This window comes from Astatotilapia calliptera, chromosome 22 (genome assembly GCF_964374335.1).
Source record: "Astatotilapia calliptera chromosome 22, fAstCal68.1, whole genome shotgun sequence".
NCBI classification, from domain to species: Eukaryota; Metazoa; Chordata; class Actinopteri; order Cichliformes; family Cichlidae; genus Astatotilapia; species Astatotilapia calliptera.
In genome coordinates this window covers 95991-121686 of record NC_137442.1, presented here as the reverse complement: position 1 = coordinate 121686, position 25696 = coordinate 95991, and the positions used below count along the sequence as shown (strand labels likewise).

The 25696-nt window shown below is 41.9% G+C and overlaps 1 protein-coding gene across 2 annotated transcripts in view; it reads right to left on the bottom strand.

The window, feature by feature from the left end:
• Positions 1–25427, bottom strand: part of LOC113014716 (saxitoxin and tetrodotoxin-binding protein 2-like) — a 34709-nt gene extending 9282 nt beyond the window's left edge. The window contains exons 1-5 of one of the 2 annotated variants that reach the window (XM_026156428.2): positions 24327–25427; positions 23759–23904; positions 23584–23669; positions 21529–21669; positions 20807–20926 (exon numbers count right to left, since the gene is read on the bottom strand). In XM_026156428.2, coding sequence (XP_026012213.1) covers positions 20807–20926; positions 21529–21669; positions 23584–23669; positions 23759–23904; positions 24327–24443 — 610 coding nt within the window. In that variant the 5' untranslated portion in view covers positions 24444–25427. The remainder of the gene's footprint in view (positions 1–20806; positions 20927–21528; positions 21670–23583; positions 23670–23758; positions 23905–24326) is intronic. The other variant, XM_026156427.2, reaches the window with a different exon arrangement.
• Positions 25428–25696: the final 269 nt, after the last annotated feature.

Genomic DNA, 25696 nt, shown 5'->3' with positions numbered 1-25696 from the left:
ATTCTGTACATTCGATAATCTTTAATCCTACAACTGTTTACAACTTGCATAGTTCCCATTTCTGTATAGCTGTATATCTCAGATTCTGTAAAGTTAATTATTTGATATTCTGTATAGTTTTTCATATTTATATGCTGTTCATATCCTGTACATAGCTTGTACTCACTACAACCTGTACATACTTATAGTTATAGAATATTCACAACATACCTCATACCGTGTACATTATAGCATACCATAATAGACCCATTTCTGTAATATACTCACATATCTATATTATTGCTAATATATATTGTAATATATCTATATCACTAAAGCACTTCTGGATGGATGCAAACTGCATTTCGTTGCCCTGTACCTGTGCATGTGCAATGACAATAAAGTTGAATTCTATTCTATTCTATTCTATTGTTTCTCTATGAGATTGTAATTGTTCTAATCCTTGCTAACAGCACTGAATGTTGCAGTTGCTATTCACGCTGTTGATGACAACTGTGTGCTGTTTTCTTTGTATTAGGTAGGCTCTGTTAAGTACAAGCTTTAGTTGATACTGTTGTATAAAAAGCTGTTTTTATATGTTATTGTTGTTCTTGGTTAGGGAAAAGGGAGATATAATGGCTCTCATCTCTCAGTTACCATAAGGAGAAAAATAAATAAACTAGAATAAGTTGCATTTCCTGCGAAAATCCAGTGTGAAAGCCATGTAGTACAATCTGCTGAAAACAGCTGAAAAAGCAGAACTTTCTGCTGAATAGAGGTGAAGAAACTAAAATTTGTGCTTAAAAAAGATGAAGTTAAACTTTCTGCTGAAAAGAGGTGAAGAACCTGAAAATTCTGCTGAAAAGGGTTGAAGAAACTGAAATTTGTGTTGAAAAGACATGAAAAAGTTGCCATGGCCGAGATTCAAACTCAGACCTCCCAGTCTCAAAACAGCTGCTCATCTCACTGAGCTAAAACACAGCTCACCCCGGCGAGCAACATCAGTGAGCACACTCGTAATGTGGTCCTATTCATCGAAATGGGCCAAAAAATGGCATAAAAAGCTTAATAATTCAAAAAGTACAAAAGTTATAAGAACCCAAAGATATAGCAGGAATTAGCAGAAGGAGCGGAACAGTTTAAAGTTTTAATGGTAGAAATTGGATGAAAACTGAGGGAGTAGTTAACCACCAAAGAAACGGAGCAACTAGAACTAGAAAAAGTTGCATTTCCTGCAAAAATGTAGTGTGAATGCCGTGTAGTGGAATCTGCTGAAAACAGCTGAAGAAGCAGAACTATCTGCTGAAAAGAGGTAAAGAAGCTGAAGTTTCTGCTAAAAAGAGCTCAAGGAGCTGAACTTTTTGCTGAAAAGAGGTGAAGAAGCTGGACTTTCAGCTTAAAACAGATGTAGAAGCTTCATTTTCTGCTGAAAAGAGGTGAAGAAGCTGAACTTTGTGCTTAAAACGGGTGTAGGATCTCTTTATTGTGTGAATGTAGTAAGGCATTCACATAATAAAGAGAAACAGGAACACAAGGTAGACGAAAGAATAAAGAGAAACGGGATCTCAATATTGCCACTACATGATAACAGATTTGGTTTCAGCTAGAACTTTTAAAGAAAGACTTTGATGATGTTGTATTGTAGAAATATATATTAGTCTTTTGTTAAGTGTTATGTTTTGAGAAAAAAAAGGAAAATAATAGAATAAAAAAGGAGCCCAGCGTAAAGGCAAGTAAGTAAGTAAGTAAGTAAAACTTTATTTATATAGCACCTTTCAAGATAAAAATCACAAAGTGCTTCACAGAAGCTAAAACCTAAAAATAAAAATCAACTAAAAGCAAGTTTAAAAAGATGGGTTTTTAGCTGTTTTTTAAAAGTGACCACTGAGTCCACAGATCTCAGGCTCAAAGGGAGAGAGTTCCACAATCTGGAGGCCACAGTTCCAAAAGCTTTGTCGCCTTTTGTTTTCAGCCTCGTGTGCTGGACAGCAAGCAATCCCTGGTCACATGACCTCAGGGACCTGCTGGGAATGTATGGATGCAAAAGTTCACTTATATATGTTGGTGCTTGTCCATGCAGGGCCCTGAAAGTCAAGGTCAAAACCTTAAACTGGATCCTGAATTTAACGGGGAGCCAGTGCAGCTGAATCAGCAGGGGTGTGACATGGGAAAACTTGGAGGACTTGGTCAGAAGCTTTGCAGCAGCATTCTGAACAACTTGCAGACGATCCAAAGAGGCTTTACATAAACAAGTAAACAAAGAATTACAATAATCCAGACGAGATGAAACAAATGCATGAATGACAATTTCTAATTCAGAGCACGATACAATGGGACTCAGCTTAGCAATGTTTCTCAAATGATAAAAACAGGAGCGAACCAAAGATTTTACATGGGCATCCAAAGTCAGAGCTGAGTCAATACTAACACCAAGGCTCCTGATAGACGGTTTTGCAAATGTAGCAAGTGGACCCAAGTTTTCCATAACACTAGGTACAAAAGTTTTAGGAGCACAAACAAGAACTTCAGTCTTCTCCTCATTTAGTTGAAGAAAGTTTCCAGCCATCCAACATCTAATGGAGTCTATGCACTTGTGCAAAATTTGTAGCTTGGAAACATCATGGGGCTTAAAGGAGATATATACCTGAATATCATCTGCATAGCAGTGATACGAAATGTCCTTAAAAGTGCTCAATAAGTGTTGAAGAGGAAGTAAATACAGTAAGAACAATAAAGGCCCCAAAACTGAACCTTGTGGCACACCATAGGCAAGAAAAGTAGAAGAGGAACTGTACTTAGAGGTAGCCACAGAAAAGGATCGTTCATGCAAATAGGATTCAAACCAGTCCAAAGCAGCCCCTGATATACCCACCCAGTCTCTCAGCCTATCTAGCAGAATATGATGGTCCACAGTATCAAAGGCGGAGGTCAGGTCCAACATCAACAGAACGGAGCATTCTCCTGCATCACATCTCATTAAAATGTCGTTGGAGACTCTAAGAAGTGTAGTTTCAGTAGAGTGAGCTCTACGAAAGCCAGATTGGAATTTATCCAGAATGCTGTATTCATCTAGAACAGCTATAAGCTGCTTAGCCACAACCTTTTCTAAAATCTTAGAAATGAACGGTAATTTTGAAATCGGTCTGTAGCTACTGAGAAGAGAAGCATCAAGCTTAGGTTTTTTTTAACAGTGGGTGAATAACAGCATTCTTACAATAAACAGGGACCTGACCAGAAACCAGTGAGGTATTAATAATTGTGAGCACACAGGGACCAATAGACTGAAAGACATTTTTAAACAAAGATCCAGGTAAAATATCAAGAGAGCAGAAGGATGCTTTCATTGAATTAACCAACTTGACCAGCTCAGGTAAGGACACAGGTAAAAATCTTTCTAAAATTACAGGCCTAGCTTGAGTTGGATCAGACAAGAGAGACACAGAAGGAGAGATACTGTTCCTCACGTTACTGACTTTTTCAACAAAGAAAGAAAGAAATTTTTCACAATCTTCATTTGATGAAATTGGGACAGCAGGTGGAGCAGGAGCAACAATATCACTAATGGTGTCGAATAGTACCTTAGGGTTACCTCTGCTCTTAGACACTAAATCTGAGAAATAGGCCGCCCTCGCATCTCGAACTGAAGTGTTAAAAGAGACTAAAAGGTCCTTTAGATAAAGGAGATGGACATGCAAACGCGTTTTCCTCCATAAACGCTCAACCTTACGGCAGCAACGCTTTAAGAAGCGAATGCTGTCATTTAACCAGGGAGACGACTTTGAAACCGGAGCTAGTCTAACTTTGACAGGACAAACATTGTCTAAAATACAAAGACAATGATTATTAAAAGGATTTGTTAAAAAATGAACATCATTATAGGGAGATAAAACTAAATTAAAAGCATCGGAAAATTTAACAGCACTAGAGGAAGTTAAGATGCGAGAGCTAACCACGTGTCGAATAGGAGAGAAGGACAAATGAAAAGACAGATTAAAAAGAATACAATGATGATCTGAAATAAAAATGTCCTCAGTACAAATAAAATCAATGTTTAAACCTAAAGTAAAAACAAGGTCCAGTGTGTGTCCTTTGGTGTGTGTGGGACCAGACACATGCTGAGTAAAATGAAAAGAATCCATGACGCTAAGGAAACCTCTGGCAAAGAGGTCAGAGTCATCATCAACGTGTATATTAAAATCCCCGACTATAACCAGTCTGGACAGCTTCAAAGTCGAGGATAAAAAGTCACTGAACTCCTTTAAAAACATAGTGTTTAGGCCAGGTGGACGATACACTACAGCGCAGTAAAATGGATCTTTATTTCCAATTCTAACCAGCTGTAGTTCAAAGGATGAAAAATGTCCGACCAACACTGCGCGACAGTAAAACCGGCTTCCAAACACCGCAGCGACACCTCCTCCTCGACCCGACGTCTGAGGCTGGCTGATGAATGAGTACCCACTCGGACAGAGTTCAATGAAGGATGAAAAGTCACCATCGCGCTGCCAGGTTTCGGTTAGAAATAAGAAGTCCAGTTTCTTGGAAAGAATAAAATCGTTCAGCGGGAACGTTTTATTAGTCATTGATCGAGCGTTGAAAAGCGCCACTCTCAGCGAAGTAGAAGACATATTATTAACAGAAGCGGCCCGATTTAGGGGACGAAGAAACAGAGAGTTTGATCCGCGACGTTCATAAATTCCACTCACCGCGGGGATGGAAGGCCAAACAACAGGAGAGTCTGGATGAACACTCCTGAGGTAGCGCCGTCTCATAGATCCAGGCACAGTTAGTCCCCGCTTCCAGAACAGTCTGAGTTTTACCTGGACACCTGCTCTTTTCCCTCTCCTTCTCCGTGACTTGTGCGGACACAGAAAGGCGCCACTGATGACACCTAACGAAGATCCAGACACCGGTGTCGGCAGCGGAGGATGGAAAATACCGCAGGAGGATAAGGCATCTTGACTTATCATAGAGGATCGGATGGATAATAGCGTCAGGCGATCATAGACAAGGGCAGCCAACACATTAGTGACAAAAAGCGAAAGCAAAAAGGCCGAAAAAAACAGCACAGAGAAACCACGGCCGGCAGCGGCAAAGCCAAACACAGGCGCCATCATACCGGAAGTCCAGCGTCTCAGTGCTGTCCTTTCTACATGGGCATATCACACCACATGCACCATAGACTCTCAGAACAGCAACAACTACATAAGGAGCTGTGTGAGGCTGTGGATCCCTCAGCAGCTGGATTACAAAGAGCACAGGTAACAATAACACCTGTACCAGTTGTTGCATTGCAGAGATATTCAAGTATAAAAACAATAATAAACACAATGTTTTGGTTCTATAACGGTTTCTATTATTACTTTATTATGGATTGGGTGCAGGAGTTTTTGAGTGTGGATAATTAAAGAACAGATTAATACAACAGCAAATTGTGCCTTGTTCTCAGATGGACAGCAAGTGGAGAGTAATAGATGAGATGATGAGATGAAGGAAGAGAGGCAAAGAGTGAGTCACAGGCAGAGTCTAGTTTTTTCTCACAGTTTGTTGCCTTATAGTTCCACGCACTGTCACCAATCTTTGAATTATATTATTATCTCATAACACTTGATCAGCTCCCATCTCTCCTGTGGACTCTTTAACGTCTATAGTCTCAGATCAGTGGAGCCCTGCCCTCCAGCACTATCATCAGCAGGAGCAACATTGTACCCATCAGGTAAAACATGGCCTACGTTTGCTTTGTCCCCACCTGATGACAGTGATATAGTATGATAAGATTCCATATTAGATTCTAGATGGAATGCGTGTTGTTGTTATTCAGCCTGGTTCTATGTGCCCCTTTTTTTTTAACTTTGAGCACCCGCTCCTTTAAACATCTCTACACAGCCCTGGTCTCCACAGATGAGGGACCAAACCACATCATCTGACAGGATGGTGTTTCTGAAGTTTTTGTTTCGATTTTATTTGATTCGTATTTGTTAGAACAATAAAGAAGCTCAGTCTAATGAAATTGATTCATTGCAACACTACTGAGTCATTGATTTTTGCTTTTATGATTTTCATAGGAAGGCTTCTGCTCTGATTCTGTGTTTTTGGGTCATGGCTTTATTGTTAGTCTCAATACTGACAGTCAACTCTCTCTAAACCAGACTCTCAACTTCAGGTTCTTAAACACACTCAGATAAAAACGTGCATTACACATGTCATGTTACTGTTCAAAACAAAACGATCCCTGCCAGTGCCACTTCCTTCACTCAGAGATGTCATCAGATTTTGATAATAAAATGGTGAGCTATGAAATAAAATCACAGTGAAGTTCATGTAGCACAGAGATGAATGTTTAATGTTGATTAATGAGAGACTCAGCAGCAGATCAGAATCAAGCAGAAGAACATTTAGACATTTTCTGCATCAGCACACGAAGATATGCATATTCAGTCTGAGCTGCTAGAGCTTTACAGCTGGGCTTCATTCACTGCTTTCAGGAACAAGTTGTACATAGAAAATCTATCACACTGAAAATTATTCTGAGGAAATGGTTCAGCTGATTTTCAACCATTTTTGCAAATTTCATCAGAGCACCTGTAAAAATAACTATCTTAGTATTACTAATTAGGGGTATGCCATATCACATCATTCACGATTCATGATGATTCATGGTGGCCGGGTCGCGGGTGCAGCAGCCTAAGCAGAGAAGCCCAGGCCTTCCTCTCCCCAGCCACCTCCTCCAGCTTGTCCGGGGGAACACCCAGGCGTTCTCAGTCCAGCTGAGAGATATAAACTCTCCAGGTTGTCCTGGGTCTGCCCTGGGGCCTCCTCCCAGTGGGATATGCCCGGAACACCTCACCCAGGAGGCATTCTGGTCAGATGCCCAAACCACCTCAACTGGCTCCTTTCGATGTGAAGGAGCAGCAGCTCTTCTCTAAGCTCCTCCCTGATGGCTGAACTTCTCACCCTATCTCTAAGGTGAGAGGCCAGCCACCCTTTGGAGGAAGCTCATTTCCACCGCTTGTATTTGTGATCTCGTTCTTTTGGTCACTACCCACAGCTTGTGACCATAGGTGAGGGTAGTGAGGGTTGTATGGGATCTAATGGCCCGTAGCAATGGGCCAGACACCCCATACTCCCGCAGCACCTACCACAGGACACCCAGAGGGACACGGTCGAATGCCTTCTCCAAGTACACAAAACACATGTAGACTGGTTGGGCAAACTCCCATGTCTGTGAAGGTTCTCAGTCATCCAGGTCATCGTAGTCAAAGGAGCTTGCAAAGAAAAGCGTCTGGACTTCTTTAAGTTGCTTGAAGACGTTTCACCTCTCATCCGAGAAGCTTCTTCAGTTCTAAGGTCAAATGGTGGAGAGTCCCAGATATAAACCTAGTGGGAGTTTCCCCCCACAGAGGGACAAAAGGACCCCCTGATGATCCTCTAATCGCCTGAGCCAAGGTGTGAAATTGGGTGTGGGACCCAATCAGCCAGAATTTCGGGTGTGTTCATTGTGAAACCTGGCCCCACCTTATCATGCGAATTCCTGAGGTCAGATGGCCCAGGATGTGAGTGGGCGTTAAGGCGTCTGGGAAGGGATCTCAAAACTGGATTATAGATGGCAGAGAGTTGGTGTCGTAAACCCCGCCTCTGTTCAAAGATGGTCGCTCACAGTGGACATAGATGCTTCTTTCACTCCTCTTTCAAACCATCTGTCCTCTCTGTCCAAAATGTGAACATTGGCATCCTCAAAGAGTGTCCTTTATCCTTAAGATGCAGATGGACTGCTGAGTCTTGTCCTGTGGAGGTGGCTCTTCTGTGTTGTGCCATGCGCTTGTGAAGTGGCTGTTTGGTCTCTCCAATGTAGAGGTCTGAGCATTCCTCGCTGCACTGTACAGCATACACCACATTGTTAAGTTTGTGTTTTGGCGTTTTTTCTTTTGGGTGAACCAGTTTCTGTCTGAGCGTGTTGCTGGGTCTGAAATGCACCGGGATGTCATGCTTGGAGAAAACTCTCCTGAGTTTTTCTGATACACCGGCTACATAGGGGATGACAATGTTGTTGCGTCTGTCCTTCTTATCCTCCCTCGCTGGTGTCTGATCTTCTTTTCTGTGTGTTGAGGAGGGAAATTATTTTACTGCTATTGTTAAATAATTGTTATTGCATTAATAATATAATTTGCAGCATGGATATTGCATTCCAAGGTTTAGACAGTGTCTCTTTCAGAAAGACTGAGTTGCAGGCTGACAGGAAGTTGTATGCAGAAAGAAGCAGGAAGTTATTTTGAGCCGCAGGCTAAGACGAGGCTTTAACAATGTAACAGATAGCTTTATCATTTTATATTAAGGTTTTAGTAGAGGTTCTTGATTAAAACATTTATTTAGTAGAAGACATACACATAGTCTCAGTGAGCTTCTGGTCTGGTAAAAGGTCAGAAGTGCAACAGGTGAATTGAGAAAGAGCATGTGAGGTCAACACACACACACACACACACTTTAAATTAGATTTATTTAGAGGAAGAGGTTAGTTATGTTTGGCTGTAACTACAAAATTGTCTCGGTAAAAGAGGAACCGTTTCTTGTTGTCTCGACAAGAAAGAGGAACAATTCATTTTAAGATAAGAACGGAAAGTACCAAGCCATGAAAATAGGAGATGATTTTCTGGGTGAAAAGTCATGATGATGTTGATCTGATCTATGTATAAAATGTGTCTGTGACGTATGAAGGGGCGTCAGTAAACAAACCCTGATGCTATAAAATATCTGTTCATGCTTTGATTAAGTTGAAGACTACTGGCTGTCTGCGTACAGAGTGTCTTCCCACGCGTGTATTCATTAAAATCATCGTTTGACTTCACCCGGCCGGATCGGTGTGGTTATTCTTCGATCACCTCTTGTACCCTTCCTCAATATTGAATCTTAACATTTGGGGGCTTCGTCCGGTTATTGGGGAAGGAGAGTTGGAGGTTTGGACGGAGAAATCCGGGGTCTTGGGTGGTCTGACGGGCAGACGTGAATTCCAGTGGTCTAAGTGAGTGGGCATAAGCCGGCTTATCCAAAAGGTAAGGCACTACCTGTTGAATTATTTCCAAAGTGTGCCAAATTGGACATGATAAAATTTAAGTCTACTCACTGAAGTTACTGGTGGATGTCTGTTTTGATTTTGATGAAAATCTCATGAGTTGAAGCAGTTAGAGTTCTGCTAAGAAGAAATGAAAGTAGTTAAGAGTCTGATAAGAAAAGTTTAAATAATGGGTTGAAGTCCCAAAGAAATTGAGTTAGAGTCTCAAGTAGTTGGTAGGGAATTGGTTATTGTGTTGGTTAGAGTCCAAATTTGGTCATAAGAGTGGACCTGAGCGGTCAAATTGGCCACTAGGTTGCACCTGCCTCAGTTATACACTTGTTTCGGGTGTTGATTGTTGTTTCAAAATATTCTAAATTATTCTAGAACGGCAGTTCGAGTCTGCTAGGAAGCGCAGAGCCCGGAGGTTACGCTCCCTCCTTGTCGTGGACGCGCGACATTGACCTCTCGGCGAAGAGGGTTAGTTCAGTGTGGTTTAGCTGTGGGGTACAGGGCATCCCGGAATTAAGCTAGGAGTTAGAGTCTCCTTACCGTTTGCAACGGTATCTGCGCTTTTTTGGACAGGAGAAGTTGGTCTTCGGGCGTGTAACTTTAACTTAACACTTCGAGGTAAGCCTTGGCTGTGAAATGCCAAAAATAGAGCTTCAGGCAAAGTTTGGGTTGGTTGACGCTTTTAAATTGAGTTAGGGATTTTAGAAATGAGGCCAGAAACAGTTAAAGTCTTGATACTGGTTAATTGGTGGGCGGTTATTTTAAATTTGTCTAAATTGGTTAGGCGCTAAAGCTGACAGATCTGACAGTAGTTGTAAATATAAGACGTCTTTGTAATAAGAGATCTCTGTGTGTCGAGTCAGTAATGCACTGACTGCCTGCTGCTATTTTTGGAGGTGTGTGTGTGAGTGAAAATGCAAATGAGTAAGCAGTGAACTGTTTAAGCCACAGTTGGTTTTACAAATACTGCTGCAAACATTGTAGAGTGTGTGTTTAAAATGCCATTTATGTTTAGCAAAGGACTATAAATAAAGTTTTGAGTTGCCGTAGTGGATGTATAGTAATTGATTGAGTTTGGATGTAGATATATAAATATATTGAGTGCACTGTATATACTTAAGACTAACACATGACTTTCAGTAGTAACTGTTCTCCAGCATTAGCTGCTGGTGGGTTTTATTTTTTCAATTTCTTGCGTGTGCGGTGAGAATTAATGGAGGTTTCAATTTTTTTGTTTGTTTGTTTTTTACTTGCTTTTTTGATTATGACAAGCATGTCTAAAATACTCTTAGGAAATTGTGTTTTGAGTTATATTCTTCAACTCTAGTCACAGTTTAAGTGTGAATGCGGTGACTAGAAGGTTTTGAATGATGAATGAAGGTGTGAGAGGTATTTCTTTGGTGATGTAAAGTAGGAGGTTTTAAAGTTTGAAAGTGTTTTTAATTTAAGAGATGCATGAGTGATGTTATGAGAGTTTTGAGTTTCTTTTTCTTTCAGTTTAAAACACATAAGTACATACACTTGGTACACCTGTTTACTCTTTGACTTTATTAAAACAGATGGTGTATTTGAGTTTGAATTTCAGTAATTGTATGTTGATATGGTAATTTAGTTTTATGTTAGGTGAAGGAGATGTCCATCTCTGCGTCTTGCAGGATCGAAAGTGAAAGTTGAAGGTTGTGATGTGAATGCTGTGAGTACTCGATTTGAATGATTCTGTGTGAGGTGTACAAAATACTAAATAATAATAACACTATGAAAGTTGATAGTAGAGTGAGTGCAAGGTGATGTGTGAACAGAGGAAGTCTGAGAGAGAAGTGTGTGCGTAGGCAAAATGCAGAGTGTGTGCGTGAAATAAGGGAGTATTGTTTTTTACATCAAGGTTTAGTAGAACTAAAGTAGAACGTTACAAACAAACAGATAAATAAAGTAAAATGAAGAGAGAAAATAACTGACAATTACATTAATGAATAGAAAACACACATACACAAAGTGCCATATGTGAAATTATTCTAGGAAGGAGTCAGAATTGAGATAGCTTATTATAGAGATAGTTTAACATAAGATGCAATGAAGGAAGCAGCTTACATTCCTTTAATTCCCAGAGCCAGTGTGTTCCCTCCCCTGCCCACTTGGGCCCCGTATCAGGCGAGTATGGAAGGCTGGATAGCCCATGACGGGTAAGATCCCACCTCGAAACCCTGGGACAACCTAAGGCAGGCACAGTCACGAATACTCTCGGACCTGACGGGTAAGACCGCTGGGCTAGGGTGGAGGTGGAAAGTGGCAAGTGGAGCCCTACCTTCTGGCTGAGGACAAGGAATGCTGCTATTTAAGGTAGGAAATCAGAATTTGGGTTAGTAAATTTGGGGAGGAGAAAATTGACTGTTTAAAGGCAAAATTATGAAGGAGTCTGACACACTGTAAAAGCACCATATGCAAATTCACACACACAAACAGAAAATGCATTAAACTTATAAAGACAAGACAAGACAAGCTCATGGAGTTTAATGCATAGACACTGATTAAACCTAGCTAAGAACACAAACATAGGCAATGAAGAACAGCTTGCTATTTTGTATGAATGATACAAGGGTGTGAATGTTTAATAAAATACATTTGAGTTTGTAATTGAGGAATAGAATAAGCCATATGACAAAGGGAGTTATGAAAACGAAAAAGGGATTAAAGTAGTTTTAAAAAAGAGTGACTTAGGAGTGCTCTCGTACTGAGTGATCAACACTAGTGATCACTGTTGGAAGAAATAAAATGATTTAATGAGTTGGGAATGTTTAAACATATGTTTCTGTTGTTACAGCTTCTTGAGAGATGACTCAGTATGCAAATTAGCTGGAGTGTGTGTGTGACTGTGACTTTCAGGAAGAGGAAGCATAGCAGAGACGAGAAGTGCAGATTGGGGTAGGAAATTTATAGTTTAGTGATTATATGATGTCGTAAGGGGGTTTTATGCTGAATTGAAGTATGTTATAGAGCATAAGGGGGTGATTTTTGTGTGCAAATTGAGTGGTTTTAATGAGACTTTTGGTGTATTGAGGAGGTGAAATTATGTGGTGGCAAGATTTGTGTGTTTAAGGTTGTTGTGGTGATGGGTTGATTCTGTCAGGTAGGTTGTTGTTGTTATTTTTGTTTTTAATAGAGGGAGTTTTAGGAAACATGGACATGTCTAAAATTGGGCCCATTATTTTGTAACAGTGCACTTAAAGAAAACCTGTCAGGTGATTTTGTTTTGTTTTTATGAGCTAACAATCAGCTCTATTTTTTTTTCATTTCTGTTTTAAGCAGGCCTGCAACAGTGAATAACGGCGCTGAAAGTTCTCGGGAGGAGCAAATATAAGGGGGCTTTCCAGATTACAATTGGCTGAGGAGAGCTACCTGTGGGGACTGATCAAGGTCGTAAGTCCCTGTAAAAAGGATTTTATGCGAGTCAATCCAGTCCAAAAGCATAAAGAAATATTTCCCTATGGAAAATAAAAATGACTGAGCTCATTTTGCTGAGGGTGGAGTATCTGATCGTGCGGGAAGCTCCACTATCAGCAAATATATGGTGTGACTGCATGTGAGTGAATGTGAGGGTGAATAAATGTGGACAAACAATTTGTTTTTACCAGAGAAAATTTCTGTTTTGTTTTATTAGGTGGGGTTAGATTATGAGATTATAGTATATTGTTGGGAGAATGCCAAATGCTAAAGGGGAAATATTTTTTGATGTAACTCAGTTACCATTAATTGTAGAAACACATGACTGATAACTGTTCTGTTTTAAGTTTATTTTTATGACATAGATTGGATCATGAGTGGGGAAAACTGAGCAGTTTTAAGTTTTGTATAGTATCTTGACACATGAAATGTATCAAGATAAAGGGGGGTTTAGGGTTTAATAATTTAATTGCTTAATAATTTAGGATCATTTTAGGACCTTTTGGGTTTTTGATCATTTGGATATGGTAAAACTGAAACTGGTATTTTTAAGTTAAGGTTAAAGGATTAAAAGTGAACTTGTCACGGTTTGCGAGGCAAGCCGTGTGGAGTTGTAGAAAAGGACCCAAAAGGCGGCAGCTCTGGTGCAGGTGAATATTTATTTACAACGGTGGGCACAAAACAGCACTGGTGGAAAAACAAGAAACCGGAAAACTGGGTAAGCTAATAACACAAACCAGAAACGAGGATGCAGGGAGGTCCGGGGAAATACACAAGAGACGCAGGGAGACCGAGGGGAAACAATATAGACGAACCAGGAACTACAATATCAGAAGACACAACTTAAATACACCCAGAGCACGGGGAGAACACAGACATAACAGGCTGGGGGAAACATGGAATAAACACAAAGAGAGACGAGAGCTCATAAATAGACAGAGGGGCACAAGGGGGTAAGAGTCACAAAGGGAAAAAACACTTAGGGAACACCACAACAGGACACCTCAGAAAACCTGGCCTAAATAAGGAGCGAAAATACAAGGAACCAAGAATGCTGGGCCAACATGGCCCAGGACCATGAATCCTGTTTAGAAGATACAATGCCAGTTTTTCAAAGCTGTGAATAAATCTTAGAGGGAAAATTAGTGAGGGTTGAAGGGGTAGAACAGGTTTGATTTTTTGATCTTTAGAAGAAGTGGTTATAATGTAGGCTTACACATACAGATATTACATAGGAGGTATTTTTAGGATAAAAGGGGGAGCTTATAAATAGAAATGATTTTTATACATATTGCATTTTGTGCTTTTAAAGGAGTTGTGGCTCAAATTTGTCTCTGGAGGGTCACGAGCCTTTGGCTAGCGCTATGATTAGCCAATCTACTGTGAGGATAATATGAGTTCATGAAGGATTGCACACGCTTACAGACACAGAGTTAAGAAACACACATGACAGTATTGATTCCAGGCAAAAGGCCTTAAATTCATTTAGCTTTTAACTGAACTTAAAGAAGGACCAAAGAGGAAGGAAAGCATATATTTTGGTTAAGTCTGATAAACTAGAATTAGGAGGTATTGTTACATTAAAAGGAGCAAAATGAAATAAAAAGGCTATACCGAAACAGGTGATAACATAGGAAATATAAGGTTTTAAAATGAAGTTAGTGTTAACACATAGGAGTTGTTTCAAGGCAGCATTTAGCTATGATGAAATGTATACAGGAGTAATTGCTTATATGCTTGAACTTAATTGATTAAAGTGGTTGTTTTCTTTTGGAGTAGATTAACTTGCAGCAGCGACAATTTGTGCACAGGATGTTGATGATCAGATAAGGGAAAATAGAGCGAGCAACTGGACGTGAAAGCAGGGCTCAAAGAGTTTAAAGTGATGAGTAACGTTGAAGAGTATACATAAATACAAGTCAATAAGTTAAGAGCATAATTAGGATCATGCTTTTAATTAAAGAGTCCCAGATAGGATAAGTTAGGGAGATGCAAGAAAAGGTGTTTTGTTTCCTTTGCAGAAGACTGATCTCGGCGACCACAGGAGGGGCGAGGATCCTGGAGATCTCGAGGTTCGAGACCACCAGAGAAGGGTCTGCGTGAGGACACAATGTATTGTGACCTCTGGTTTTCAGAGGTCAAAAGGGGGAGTGTTGAGGAGGGAAATTATTTTACTGCTATTGTTAAATAATTGTTATTGCATTAATAATATAATTTGCAGCATGGATATTGCATTCCAAGGTTTAGACAGTGTCTCTTTCAGAAAGACTGAGTTGCAGGCTGACAGGAAGTTGTATGCAGAAAGAAGCAGGAAGTTATTTTGAGCCGCAGGCTAAGACGAGGCTTTAACAATGTAACAGATAGCTTTATCATTTTATATTAAGGTTTTAGTAGAGGTTCTTGATTAAAACATTTATTTAGTAGAAGACATACACATAGTCTCAGTGAGCTTCTGGTCTGGTAAAAGGTCAGAAGTGCAACAGGTGAATTGAGAAAGAGCATGTGAGGTCAACACACACACACACACACACTTTAAATTAGATTTATTTAGAGGAAGAGGTTAGTTATGTTTGGCTGTAACTACAAAATTGTCTCGGTAAAAGAGGAACCGTTTCTTGTTGTCTCGACAAGAAAGAGGAACAATTCATTTTAAGATAAGAACGGAAAGTACCAAGCCATGAAAATAGGAGATGATTTTCTGGGTGAAAAGTCATGATGATGTTGATCTGATCTATGTATAAAATGTGTCTGTGACGTATGAAGGGGCGTCAGTAAACAAACCCTGATGCTATAAAATATCTGTTCATGCTTTGATTAAGTTGAAGACTACTGGCTGTCTGCGTACAGAGTGTCTTCCCACGCGTGTATTCATTAAAATCATCGTTTGACTTCACCCGGCCGGATCGGTGTGGTTATTCTTCGATCACCTCTTGTACCCTTCCTCAATATTGAATCTTAACATGTGCCTCTTTGCTGACTTTAAAAACGCCCATTTAGGATAGCCACACGTTTTGAGTGCTTCCTTTACATGTGTGTGTTCCTTCTTTTTTCCTTCGGGCTTAGAGGGAACATGTTCTGCCCAGTGGTGTAGGGTCCTAATTACTCCAAGTTTGTGCTCCAGAGGGTGATGGGAGTCAAAAGGAGGTACTGGTCCGTGTGTGTGGGCTTCCGGTAAACTTCGATGTTGAGTTTGCCGTTCTCTTCAATGTGCACAGCGCAGTCCAGGAAAGGCAAACAGTTGTCCTTTGTGTCTTCCCTGGTGAACTTGATATTTTTATCCACAGCGTTAATGTGCGCAGTGAAGGATTCCACTTCTTGTGTCTTGATTTTGACCCAGGTGTCGTCCACATATCTGTACCAGTGGCTGGGTACTCTTCCTTTGAAAGAGCCAAGAGCCTTCCTTTCCACTTCCTCCATGTAAAGGTTGCTACAATAGGTTACACGGGGGAGCCCATGGCACAGCCATGTTTTTGTCTGTAAAAGCCTTCGTTGTACTTGAAATATGTAGTGGTGAGGCAGAGGTCTAACAGTGTGCAGATCTGATCGGGTGTGAAGTTGGTCCTGTCCTCCAAGGAGCTGTCTTCTTGTAGTCGTTTTCTGACAGTCTCCACGGCCTCCGTGGTGGGTATGCAAGTGAAGAGAGAGACTACATCAAAGGACATCAAACTCCCATGCACACTTTAACCTTGAGAGGGTAAAGAGCTGATCCTGTGTTCCACGACCAGGACGAAAACCGCTTTGTTCCTCCTGTATCCGAGGTTCAACTAACGGACAGACTCTCCTTTCCAGCACCCTGGCATAGACTTTCCCAGGGAGGCTGAGGAGTGTGATTCCCCTGCAGTTGGAACACACCCTCCGCCCCCCCCCGCCCCCCGGCAAAGTAGATGTATGCCATACTTCGCGGAAAATGACCAGGCTGGCCTAGAACTCTTTACAAGAGAAAAGGACCCAAAAGGACCCATTTTTCACAATAAAGTTATTGCACTCAAAGCTACCGTGTATTTTTCTGTATTTTGTCATATCGTGAAATTTAGTGCTATCGTGAGAATACACTGATAATATTTAATCACTCATCATAATATTGTGATATTATGTGTGGGCAATATCACCCATCCTAGTTTTATTACTATTTTCTGCAATTGTCTTCAAATGTTATATTTTCCTAACTCGTCTATTAATGACAGTACAGGGTAGGGTGAAAACAGGTCCATTGTTGTTGATATCATGATGTTATAATTAGAGATGGACCGATCCGATATTACGTATCGGTATCGGTCCAATACTGACTCAAATTACTGGATCGGATATCGGCGAGAAATAAAAAATGTAATCGATCCATTAAATATCAAAAAAGCACCTCACAGAACTTGCTACATGGCGTAACTCGGCTCATAACCGTAGCACCTCGCAGCAGTATGCATCACGTGATAGAGCGGCTGTGTGTATTTGTAGCCTCACCAGCATTTCATCTCCGAGGAAGTTATCCGAGAGAGAAGTAAAGCAAATGTGTAAGTTCATCTCTGAATGTTTGTAAAGCATTCCAGTGTTAAGCTTAACAGATATATGGAGCGACTGCCTCTCTCTGTCCTGATGCTACTTCAATCGTGAAACTGCTTAATGATCAGCTGATCGGCTTTTGTGTCGCGACTCCGTCTGTCTTCTTTGTTTTTGGCCCACTTCTCACCAGAAAGAGGAAACCAGCGGCTGAACAACAGCAGCACTTTTAAGCTTGATAAGCTGTTGTTAGAATTTATTTAATATTACTTTCTACACCAGGATCTTTTTCTACAGCTGACGGCTGGTAGCTGTGCAGGGGCGGATCTAGCAAAGTTTAGCCAGGTGGGCGATAGGGCATGAACAGGGAAAAGGGGGCACAAAGACATAATTTTCTTTCTTATTCTCATTTAAAATTTCTAGCTTTTAATAAATAATTATCTGACTCTTACACCCAAAGTTTTATTTTTTTTTTTTTATTATTATTATTTTTTCTAAATGACATCAGAAACAGCAGTATGCGACATTACGTGATGGCAGAGCTTCAGTTCATCCTTTGTCATTTTTTTTTTTTTTTTAATAAATAGGACAGGGGGAATGAATGAGAGAGAGAGGGGGAGAGAAAGAAAGAAAACCAAAGGGGAGAAGAGACGGTGAGAAGGGGGGGGGAAGAGAGAAAAAAAAAAAACTCCTGGGTCACCTGTATGGAGAAAAAAAAAAAAAAACCAAACAAACAAAAACAAACAGAGGAGACAGCAAACAACAAAGAGCAACATAATAATAGAGAAAACAAAGCACCATCACAATAAACTAGCTAGTCATAGATATCAGTATTTACTAAGTAATAAACGATATTGTGCAGCACGCAAGATAGACAGCGCACAGTGTGCTTTGAGGCAGCAGCCAAGAAAGCTTTAGTCCGCGTCTGTGAATACCCATGTGTGCATACCTGTGTGGATCAGCATGCTTGCATTCCAAAGGTTTCTCCATGTAATGATCTGCTAGGGAGTGTGGGGGGGCCACAGCCCCGTCCTCCAGGGTGTGAAGCGGGTATGGAGGAGATCAAAACTCCAGACATCCAGAGGCCCCCAGAACACAAGAGACCATGGAAGACCAACAGAGGGGCAGCCGCGCCACTGTCCCAGTAAGAGCTGAGGAGAGTCCCAGATGAGGGCTCACCCAGCAGCCGCGGAGCAGAAGTCAGGGGGAGTTGCAGTGACGCGCCCGTGAGCTCCGCCGGCCCCTAGCTGCGCCTGAGTGACCGAGCCCTAGGCCGAGAGGCCGGGGGCACCCCACCTCCAAAGGGGCCCGAGCGAGCCCCAGGCCCCAGGCCCCGACAAGCGGCCGCCAAGGAGTGAGCCGGTGTGCACCCGGACACCCACCCCCAGACACAAAGAACCACCAACACACCGACACCCGAGGGAGTCCGCCACCGGCAGGGGAAGTGGTGGTGGGTGGAGATAGGCCTCCAAACCTTGGAGGGCCTGAGATGTCCCCAGAGAGGTGGCGTCTGATACCCAACCTGACATATAGACACAGACATACAGGCACACACAGACACAAACATCCATTCCCACCCTCATGCTCTCATATGCACTCACTCCACACTCAACCAACGTGGAGACAGACATAAAGAGACGCTGTACACACAATCACACTCCCCAAGCGTACTCTACAAACCGGGTCTAGGTACCCTTGCCCCTGGAGGGGGGAATTGCACCCAGACCCAGGTGGTGTTGCCCTTTTCCCTGCGGTGGGGAGAGGCAGACCACCCCGACTCCGCAGCAGCAGGGAGGCCCCACACCCCAGACCGCAGTCGGACGGCCAACTCCTCCTACTAGCCCTCCCGCTCCAGCAGGCCGCAGAGAACGGGGGTGGGAGAAGACTCCAAACCTCCCTCCACCCGCTCATTGTAGTGTTGATGCATATGTGTTCTAAGGTGCAATTAAAACCCAGGAGGGCATGGAGCTACCTGCCAAGGAGCAGCAGGTAAGCGCATAGTCCCTCCTGCTAACCCTCAATGACTAAGTGTATTTAAAATTGAGAGGTGGGCAACGACGTCAGGGGTGAGGTATACACCCTGATGGTGATTTGGACTCCGTGATTGTGCCCACCCCCAAGATCCTATATGTATGTGTAATGAGAGTGTGAATAATGTGAATGTCTAAGTTGTGGGATAAAATTGAGGCAGAGGCAGCCAGAAGGGGACAGGGGGGGGTTTTAATCTGATGTAAAATATATAGAAGTCCATTACTGTATATAGTAACTGTTAAGTCTAATATACCCTAGTAAGCTATAGTACTTTTTCCTTTGGGAAAGTACCATCTGTGAATTTTGCAATTCTGTTGAAGAAAGACGTTGAATCTATTTAATTATTCTTGAAAAAATAATTTATTTCTGTGCATTTTTCCCCCTGCATCAAATTAAATTTGATTACATCGATTAAGCATCATGAGGTGGAGGGTGGGGGGGTGGTTCCCTATTTTTTTTTGCTGGGAACTTGCAACCCTATTAGTTAGGTTGCTTAATATTTCTGCTAAGTACTCTTTAAAATACCAGAATAGGGAGGATGGAGTAGGTTTAAGTTTATTAGATTGATCAGTATTGCTGAACTATGAAATATTTTGGGCGCAGTGTATTTTTTACATACAGGTATAACAGAATAGCTTTAGTGTTGTTATTTATTTAAACTTGAGTATAAACATATACAAAATGCAGCAAGATATTAAAAAAACGTTTTATTGATTAAAAAAAACACACTATATCGGATTCATATCGGTATCGGCAGATATCCAAATTTATGATATCGGTATCGGACATAAAAAAGTGGTATCGTGCCATCTCTAGTTACAATGTACTCACACAGAGGCAGTTCATCAACAGTACTGTCATTGCTGCAGCAGAAAGAAGATGAAGAGGTCATTTCTTGTGACAAATTGGTTTGGCCATAATGAACACCATGTTCGAACATAAGAGTGTCCATAAGTGCACATGGCACCAGGACGCTCTGGGCCGCAGGTCAATGATCGATTTTCTAGTCATATTCTGGATATGTAAAGAGAGGGGCTGAGCTGTCAACAGATCACCACCTGGTGGTGAGTTGAATCAGGTGGAGGGGGAGGACGATGGACAGAGATGGTGCGCCTAAACGTATAGTGAGGGTGTGCCCCGGTCTCCGAGATCTTTATCGTACACCTCCGGCAGAGCTTCAGCAGCATTCTGAGGGAGACTGCGGACATTGAGTCCGAATGGACCATGTTCCGCACCTCCATTGCCGAAGCTGCTGCACTGAGCTGCGGCTGAAAGGTGGTTGGTGGCTGTCGTGGTGGTAACCCCCAAACCAAATGTTGCCTGTTCTGACAGGGTCCTGCTGTTGTTGCCTCCCTATCTCTCTCTTTTTCCTTTGACCGTTTCTCTTTGTGTGTGTGTGTGTGTGTGTGTGTGTGTGTGAGAACTCTTGTTCTCGCCGGCTACACCTGCCAACAATCACCTGCTGCTGATGAGCCCATTATCTGTGCCCTATTTAACAGGGTGGCTGAACCTTATTTGATGCTGGATTGTTGTGTAGCATCAGTCAGTGAACCCCGGCTCGTACAACTCTGAAAAGTAAGAAGTTAATCATTTTGTTTTGTCTTCTGTTCAGGAAACTTTTGGAGTGGTGTTTATGTGCGTGTGCCGGCTGACTGGATCACACCCACAAAATGAGAAAATGTAACTCAAACCCCGTGCAAGGCAGTTTCAAAGAAACTGCAGAAAATGGCATTATTCACACTAACACCACTAACCCTTTCAACAGGTAGTGTAAATGCTAGCTAATTTCCAGATTTTCTCTCTCACCTGCCTTGCCATCATATATGAAGGTTGTCTCAACATTGAACTTGAGGCACTCTGCCAGCTTCCTGTGGATGCTCTCACCCGCCTTCAGCTCATCAGTGTCCGTATGCTTCCCTTCTTTTCCTGAAAGGCAGAGAAAAACAATTCAAAGCACTGAAAAAAAACCAAAAAACTTGGGGTCCACCATCCACGGAGAGTGCAGTCAGGGTGGGCTGGGTGGAGTTGAGCGTCAGGAGTGACTTGTGACAGAAAGATAGCAACAAGAGCAAAGGGGAAGGTTTGTTATTCACGGTGCTCTTGCATTTGGAGTTAGTTTTGTGGTCTAGTTCCTTTTCATGGCTTTTTCAGAAACATTCAAGGCTTTTCACAATACTGTAGCTTCATGAGAACACTCTGTGGGGCACCTGCTAAATTCAGTGTGTTGAGTTCTGCTTTGTGTTTTCCATTTCAGAAGATTGTCCCCTTGGTCGATATGATCCTGTTGAACTCTCAGCTCTAAAGTTTCTGAAACTTTCATTATTATTAGGATTTGCTCATTTAAAAACAGTCAAATTCTTTCAGATGTTCCTTTTTTCAGTGGGAATTTCTTTCAGGGCACTGTCTGTGTTTCACTTGGTATGATGTGATGCTGAGTGCACAGTGGACACTTCTGCCTCCTGTTTGCATGAATTTTCTGTTCAGTTTCTCACTGATGACTCTGTAAAGTTAGGGTGTTTCATTCTTACTGTAGATGAGCAACAGCCTTCCTGGAATTCCCTGAAAGACGCCGCTGTAGACAACGGTCAGACAGTCTGCACAGCCCTGGTAAACATCTGCTCGGCCCTGATCATTGTATGGAGACACCAACCCGCCAAACTCCATAACTCCTAATGGGAACACATTTAAAAAAATCCTTAACATCTCACCACAATAATGACTAACAGTTGAGACCTCGTTGGAAGATTTTGTTTTCCTCTTTAAGTAGTTCCCTGTCACGGTCCGCTGTGACGGACCGAGTGGAGAATGCGTGTAATGGACCCAGGTGCGTACACGAGTGAGCAGACGGGAGTGAGCTTTAACAGAAGGCGAGCCTTTAATGAAAACAAGGTGTACAAATACAGCAGGGATAACGTGGCTAAACAGAAACCTAAACTGGGAACAAACGATGGTGAGGCTATGGCTTGGAAGACAACAGACCAGGCATGGAAACACGGAGGGTGGGAACACAGACGACGCAACACAGACTGTAAGAAACACAGAGACTAAATACACATGAGGGATGATCAGGGAAAGTGGCCACACATGGGAACGCAGCTGACACACATGAACTTAACGACAGGACAGGAGAAGTGAAACTGAATACACTGACAGTGAATGCAGGCCTTCAAAGTAAAACAGGAAACATGAGACATGAACCGGGGAGACGTAGTATAGGGGGAGGTGACAATACTGACAGCATGAACTTGACAGTACAAGACGCACAGACATAAACACACGAAGGGCAAGGGAGACGTAATGCAAGGGTGATATATACAAATGGCTGGACTACCTTAATGAACCTAAACAATCAATAAACATCAAAATAGACTAAACACAAAACACCGGGTCGCACGACCCAGGACCATGACAGTTCCCCATGACTGATGCTGTTAGGTTTTGTATTGTTGATTGTCATTTATGCTTAGAAACATTTACTCATATATGCTTAGAAGTATATAATCATTTGTAGATTGAAAGAATGTCTCATGAGGGGAGTGCGTTCACTCCTCTAAAGAGTGTTCTGGCATAGATCACACCTCCTAGCTTGCTGATATATGGGTTACCAAACACACGTATATCTCTTTAAGTATAAGAGCTCTTTGTTCAGATAGATCTGCTAGACGCCTGGCACCAGCTAGCACCAGAGTCTTCACAGGGTCACATCTTGACCCTACACACACACACACACACACACACACACACACACACACACACACACACACACACACAGGCAAGGTACTCTTTGTGTGTATGTAGACGTCATATGTTAATGAACCTATGCAGATTCATGTAACCTCAATAAAAGAACAGTGGTACGGGAGAACGGACGAGAGCAACTGGGGTCAAGCGAAGGAACGGCGCCTGTCCGGTTTTCTCTCCCGTGCACGAGAAACATGAAGAACTGTGCCTACTTGTGTCTTGCTTTGCTGTGTAATTATATTGTCCTCAACGTTCCAGCAGATAGGTTTGTAGCTTGAACCTATCAGATGCTACAGACAGACAGGCGTCCCCCTAAAAAAAAGTTCTGTAGTTTAGTTTGCAGATCAGAAACTCCAATTTCTGCCTTTTTTAAGTACAAATTTTGTAATATACAAAAGGGAATTTTAAAAGAAAATTTTCCTGTGGTTGAGGTTTTACCAATATGTCAACATTCTGATCTCTAAAAACCTAACTGACAACTTTAATTACCTAACACTTGATAAATAAAAAGTGGAAGTTTAAAAAAAAATCCTTTTCACAAGGTTCTGGTCTAACTCTCTTGGCCACTGGTATGTTAGCTACCTTGTGGCCATACTGAGAACATTGCTGTGCTCTGTGGTGTTATCTCAGTAGGTCAGACATCATGGTAGCAGTGTTAGTGTTTGTTTTTTCTTTTTATTGCTGTGAATCATCAGAACAAACCTCTCACTTCCAACCAAAATCAAACAACATTAGGAAAGTTGTTTTTATACTTTGAAAAATCTTTTAATTACATTTCTCTGGCTGCTTTCACATCCAAATGTCTTAATAAAAGGTCTAGTCTGGGCCTGTTTTGGACTTACCAGGGCTGTCCAGAACCATGCTGTGGTTGGAAGTCTCGGGATCAGGAATGGACATGTTGACTTGAAACACAAGACATTTTCCAGAGCTGTAAACAAAATAAATAAAGTAAAAAAAACTTTTGCAGAAAGTAAGCAGGTACTGAACTGCTGTTTGTCCTCAGTTTGACAAACTTACACTATGTTTCTCTCGATGAACAGAAAGGTTTCATTGTTGAATGCCTCCTTCATCTCCATCAGGGAGCTGTTGGCATGCTTCACCAACCTCAGACCTGCTGGATAATCTGAGAACGCTTCCACCAGAACCCATCGTGACTCAAACACCTGTGAGGAGGAACTAGGGTAAACCCACAAGCATTTGTTTTCTGGATTTATTACAGTTTCCTAATATTACTTGAAATGTAGGTAAAGTAGAACCGTGTGGTAGCATCTGCCCTTAAACTGCATAGGAGATACAAATAATACTGCAAATACTTTTTAATGTAATGAATACCTTGAAGACATTTTAAAGAAAGGAAAAACATTTAACCTTCTTACGCTGTAATTGCCTTGACTGTATGCTTTTTTTCCAGAATGCATTGAATGTTCATAGTACTTAAAACTCTATTTTTAAATTAGCCTTAATTGAGCAGATTTTTGCACAGCAGACCGAAAAATTACCAAATATATTTTTGTAGCCTCCTTTCACTGTAAAGAGGTATCAGTCAACAAGTAGTGACTTGGCAGATGTTTCTGTGAGTTCCCACCTTGTGCAGTACCTCCTGTCGCAACTTCGGTGGGAGGTCACATTCCTTTGCGGCAGCTTCAGCACTGCAGCTCTGCAGAATCAGAGCCAGCAGAAAAACTCTGAACAAAAGCTGCATCCTGGATCAGGAGGGCCTGCTGTGTTTGTGAGATCTGGAGGGAAGAAGCTCTGAGGTAAACTCGGAGAGAGGCGTCTCATGAAGACTGCAGACTGAGCACAGCTGGTCCAAAGAGTCTGTTTGCTTTTTTATAGAAGATAAACTGAACTCTGAACTGCAGGATGCAGCAAACCACACACTGCTGTAAATATTATGTTCAGCACTTACACATGTATTGATTTGCGTTTGGTTTTTTTTACTGATAGTACTGCTGTAAATATTACTATTATTACTTCATATTTTTACAAGCTCATTTATTTTATTTAGCAGCATGTTTCCCACTTAGCTGCATCACACCTACTCTGTCAGTGTTTGAACTGACCAGTTCAATTCAGTTTCATTTATACAAATCACAACAACAGCTCCTCAAGGTGCTAGGAGAGTGTCAATGGAAAACTGTACTGAGTAGTCAGTATAAGCTTTTAGTGATATAAGTTTATTGATGATAGAATACTGCATGATGACCTTTTCCTTGTTTAGAACTGATTGTTCTTTTCATTGCTCAGAACTGATTGTTCTTTATGAAACGTGTTCTGATATTTGTATCTGAATCTTTCCACAGCGATAGTAAGAAGTTGAACAAGCAGTTCTGACCTTGCACAACACACACACACACACACACACACACACACACACACACACACACACACACACACACACACACACACACACACACCAAAGCACACAGACAGACACTGTGAGGTCTGTAGTGCAAAATTTGAATCTCAGAGCTTTGTATCTCTCTCTCTCTCTCTCTCTGTCTGTCTTTCTCTCTGTCACACACACACACACACACACACACACACACACCAAAGCACACAGACAGACACTGTGAGGTCTGTAGTGCAAAATTTGAATCTCAGAGCTTGGTGATTTGTCTCCCTCCAGTGGCCCACTGCAGGTATGATGAGGGTTAACGTATAGGTTAGGGGGTAATAGCCAGTAGTTGACGGAATAAAATGGAATAACTGGGAAAGTAAGTGTCGTAGAGGGATGAAAGTGGTATCTACCGGGGGGGGGGGTTGGGGTCCTCTGGACACCCTGGTGAAGACCCCATGTCGATAGCACCAACGGTTCTGGACTTTGTGTAAATGGGTCAAAATTTGACGGAATAAAAAGGTCAAAGTGGCAGATAGGAGTGTTCGATCGGGCTGATTAGGTGTTAAGTAAGGAACAGGCCACCATCAAGCTGGTAGCCTGGCGTGCACGGGCCA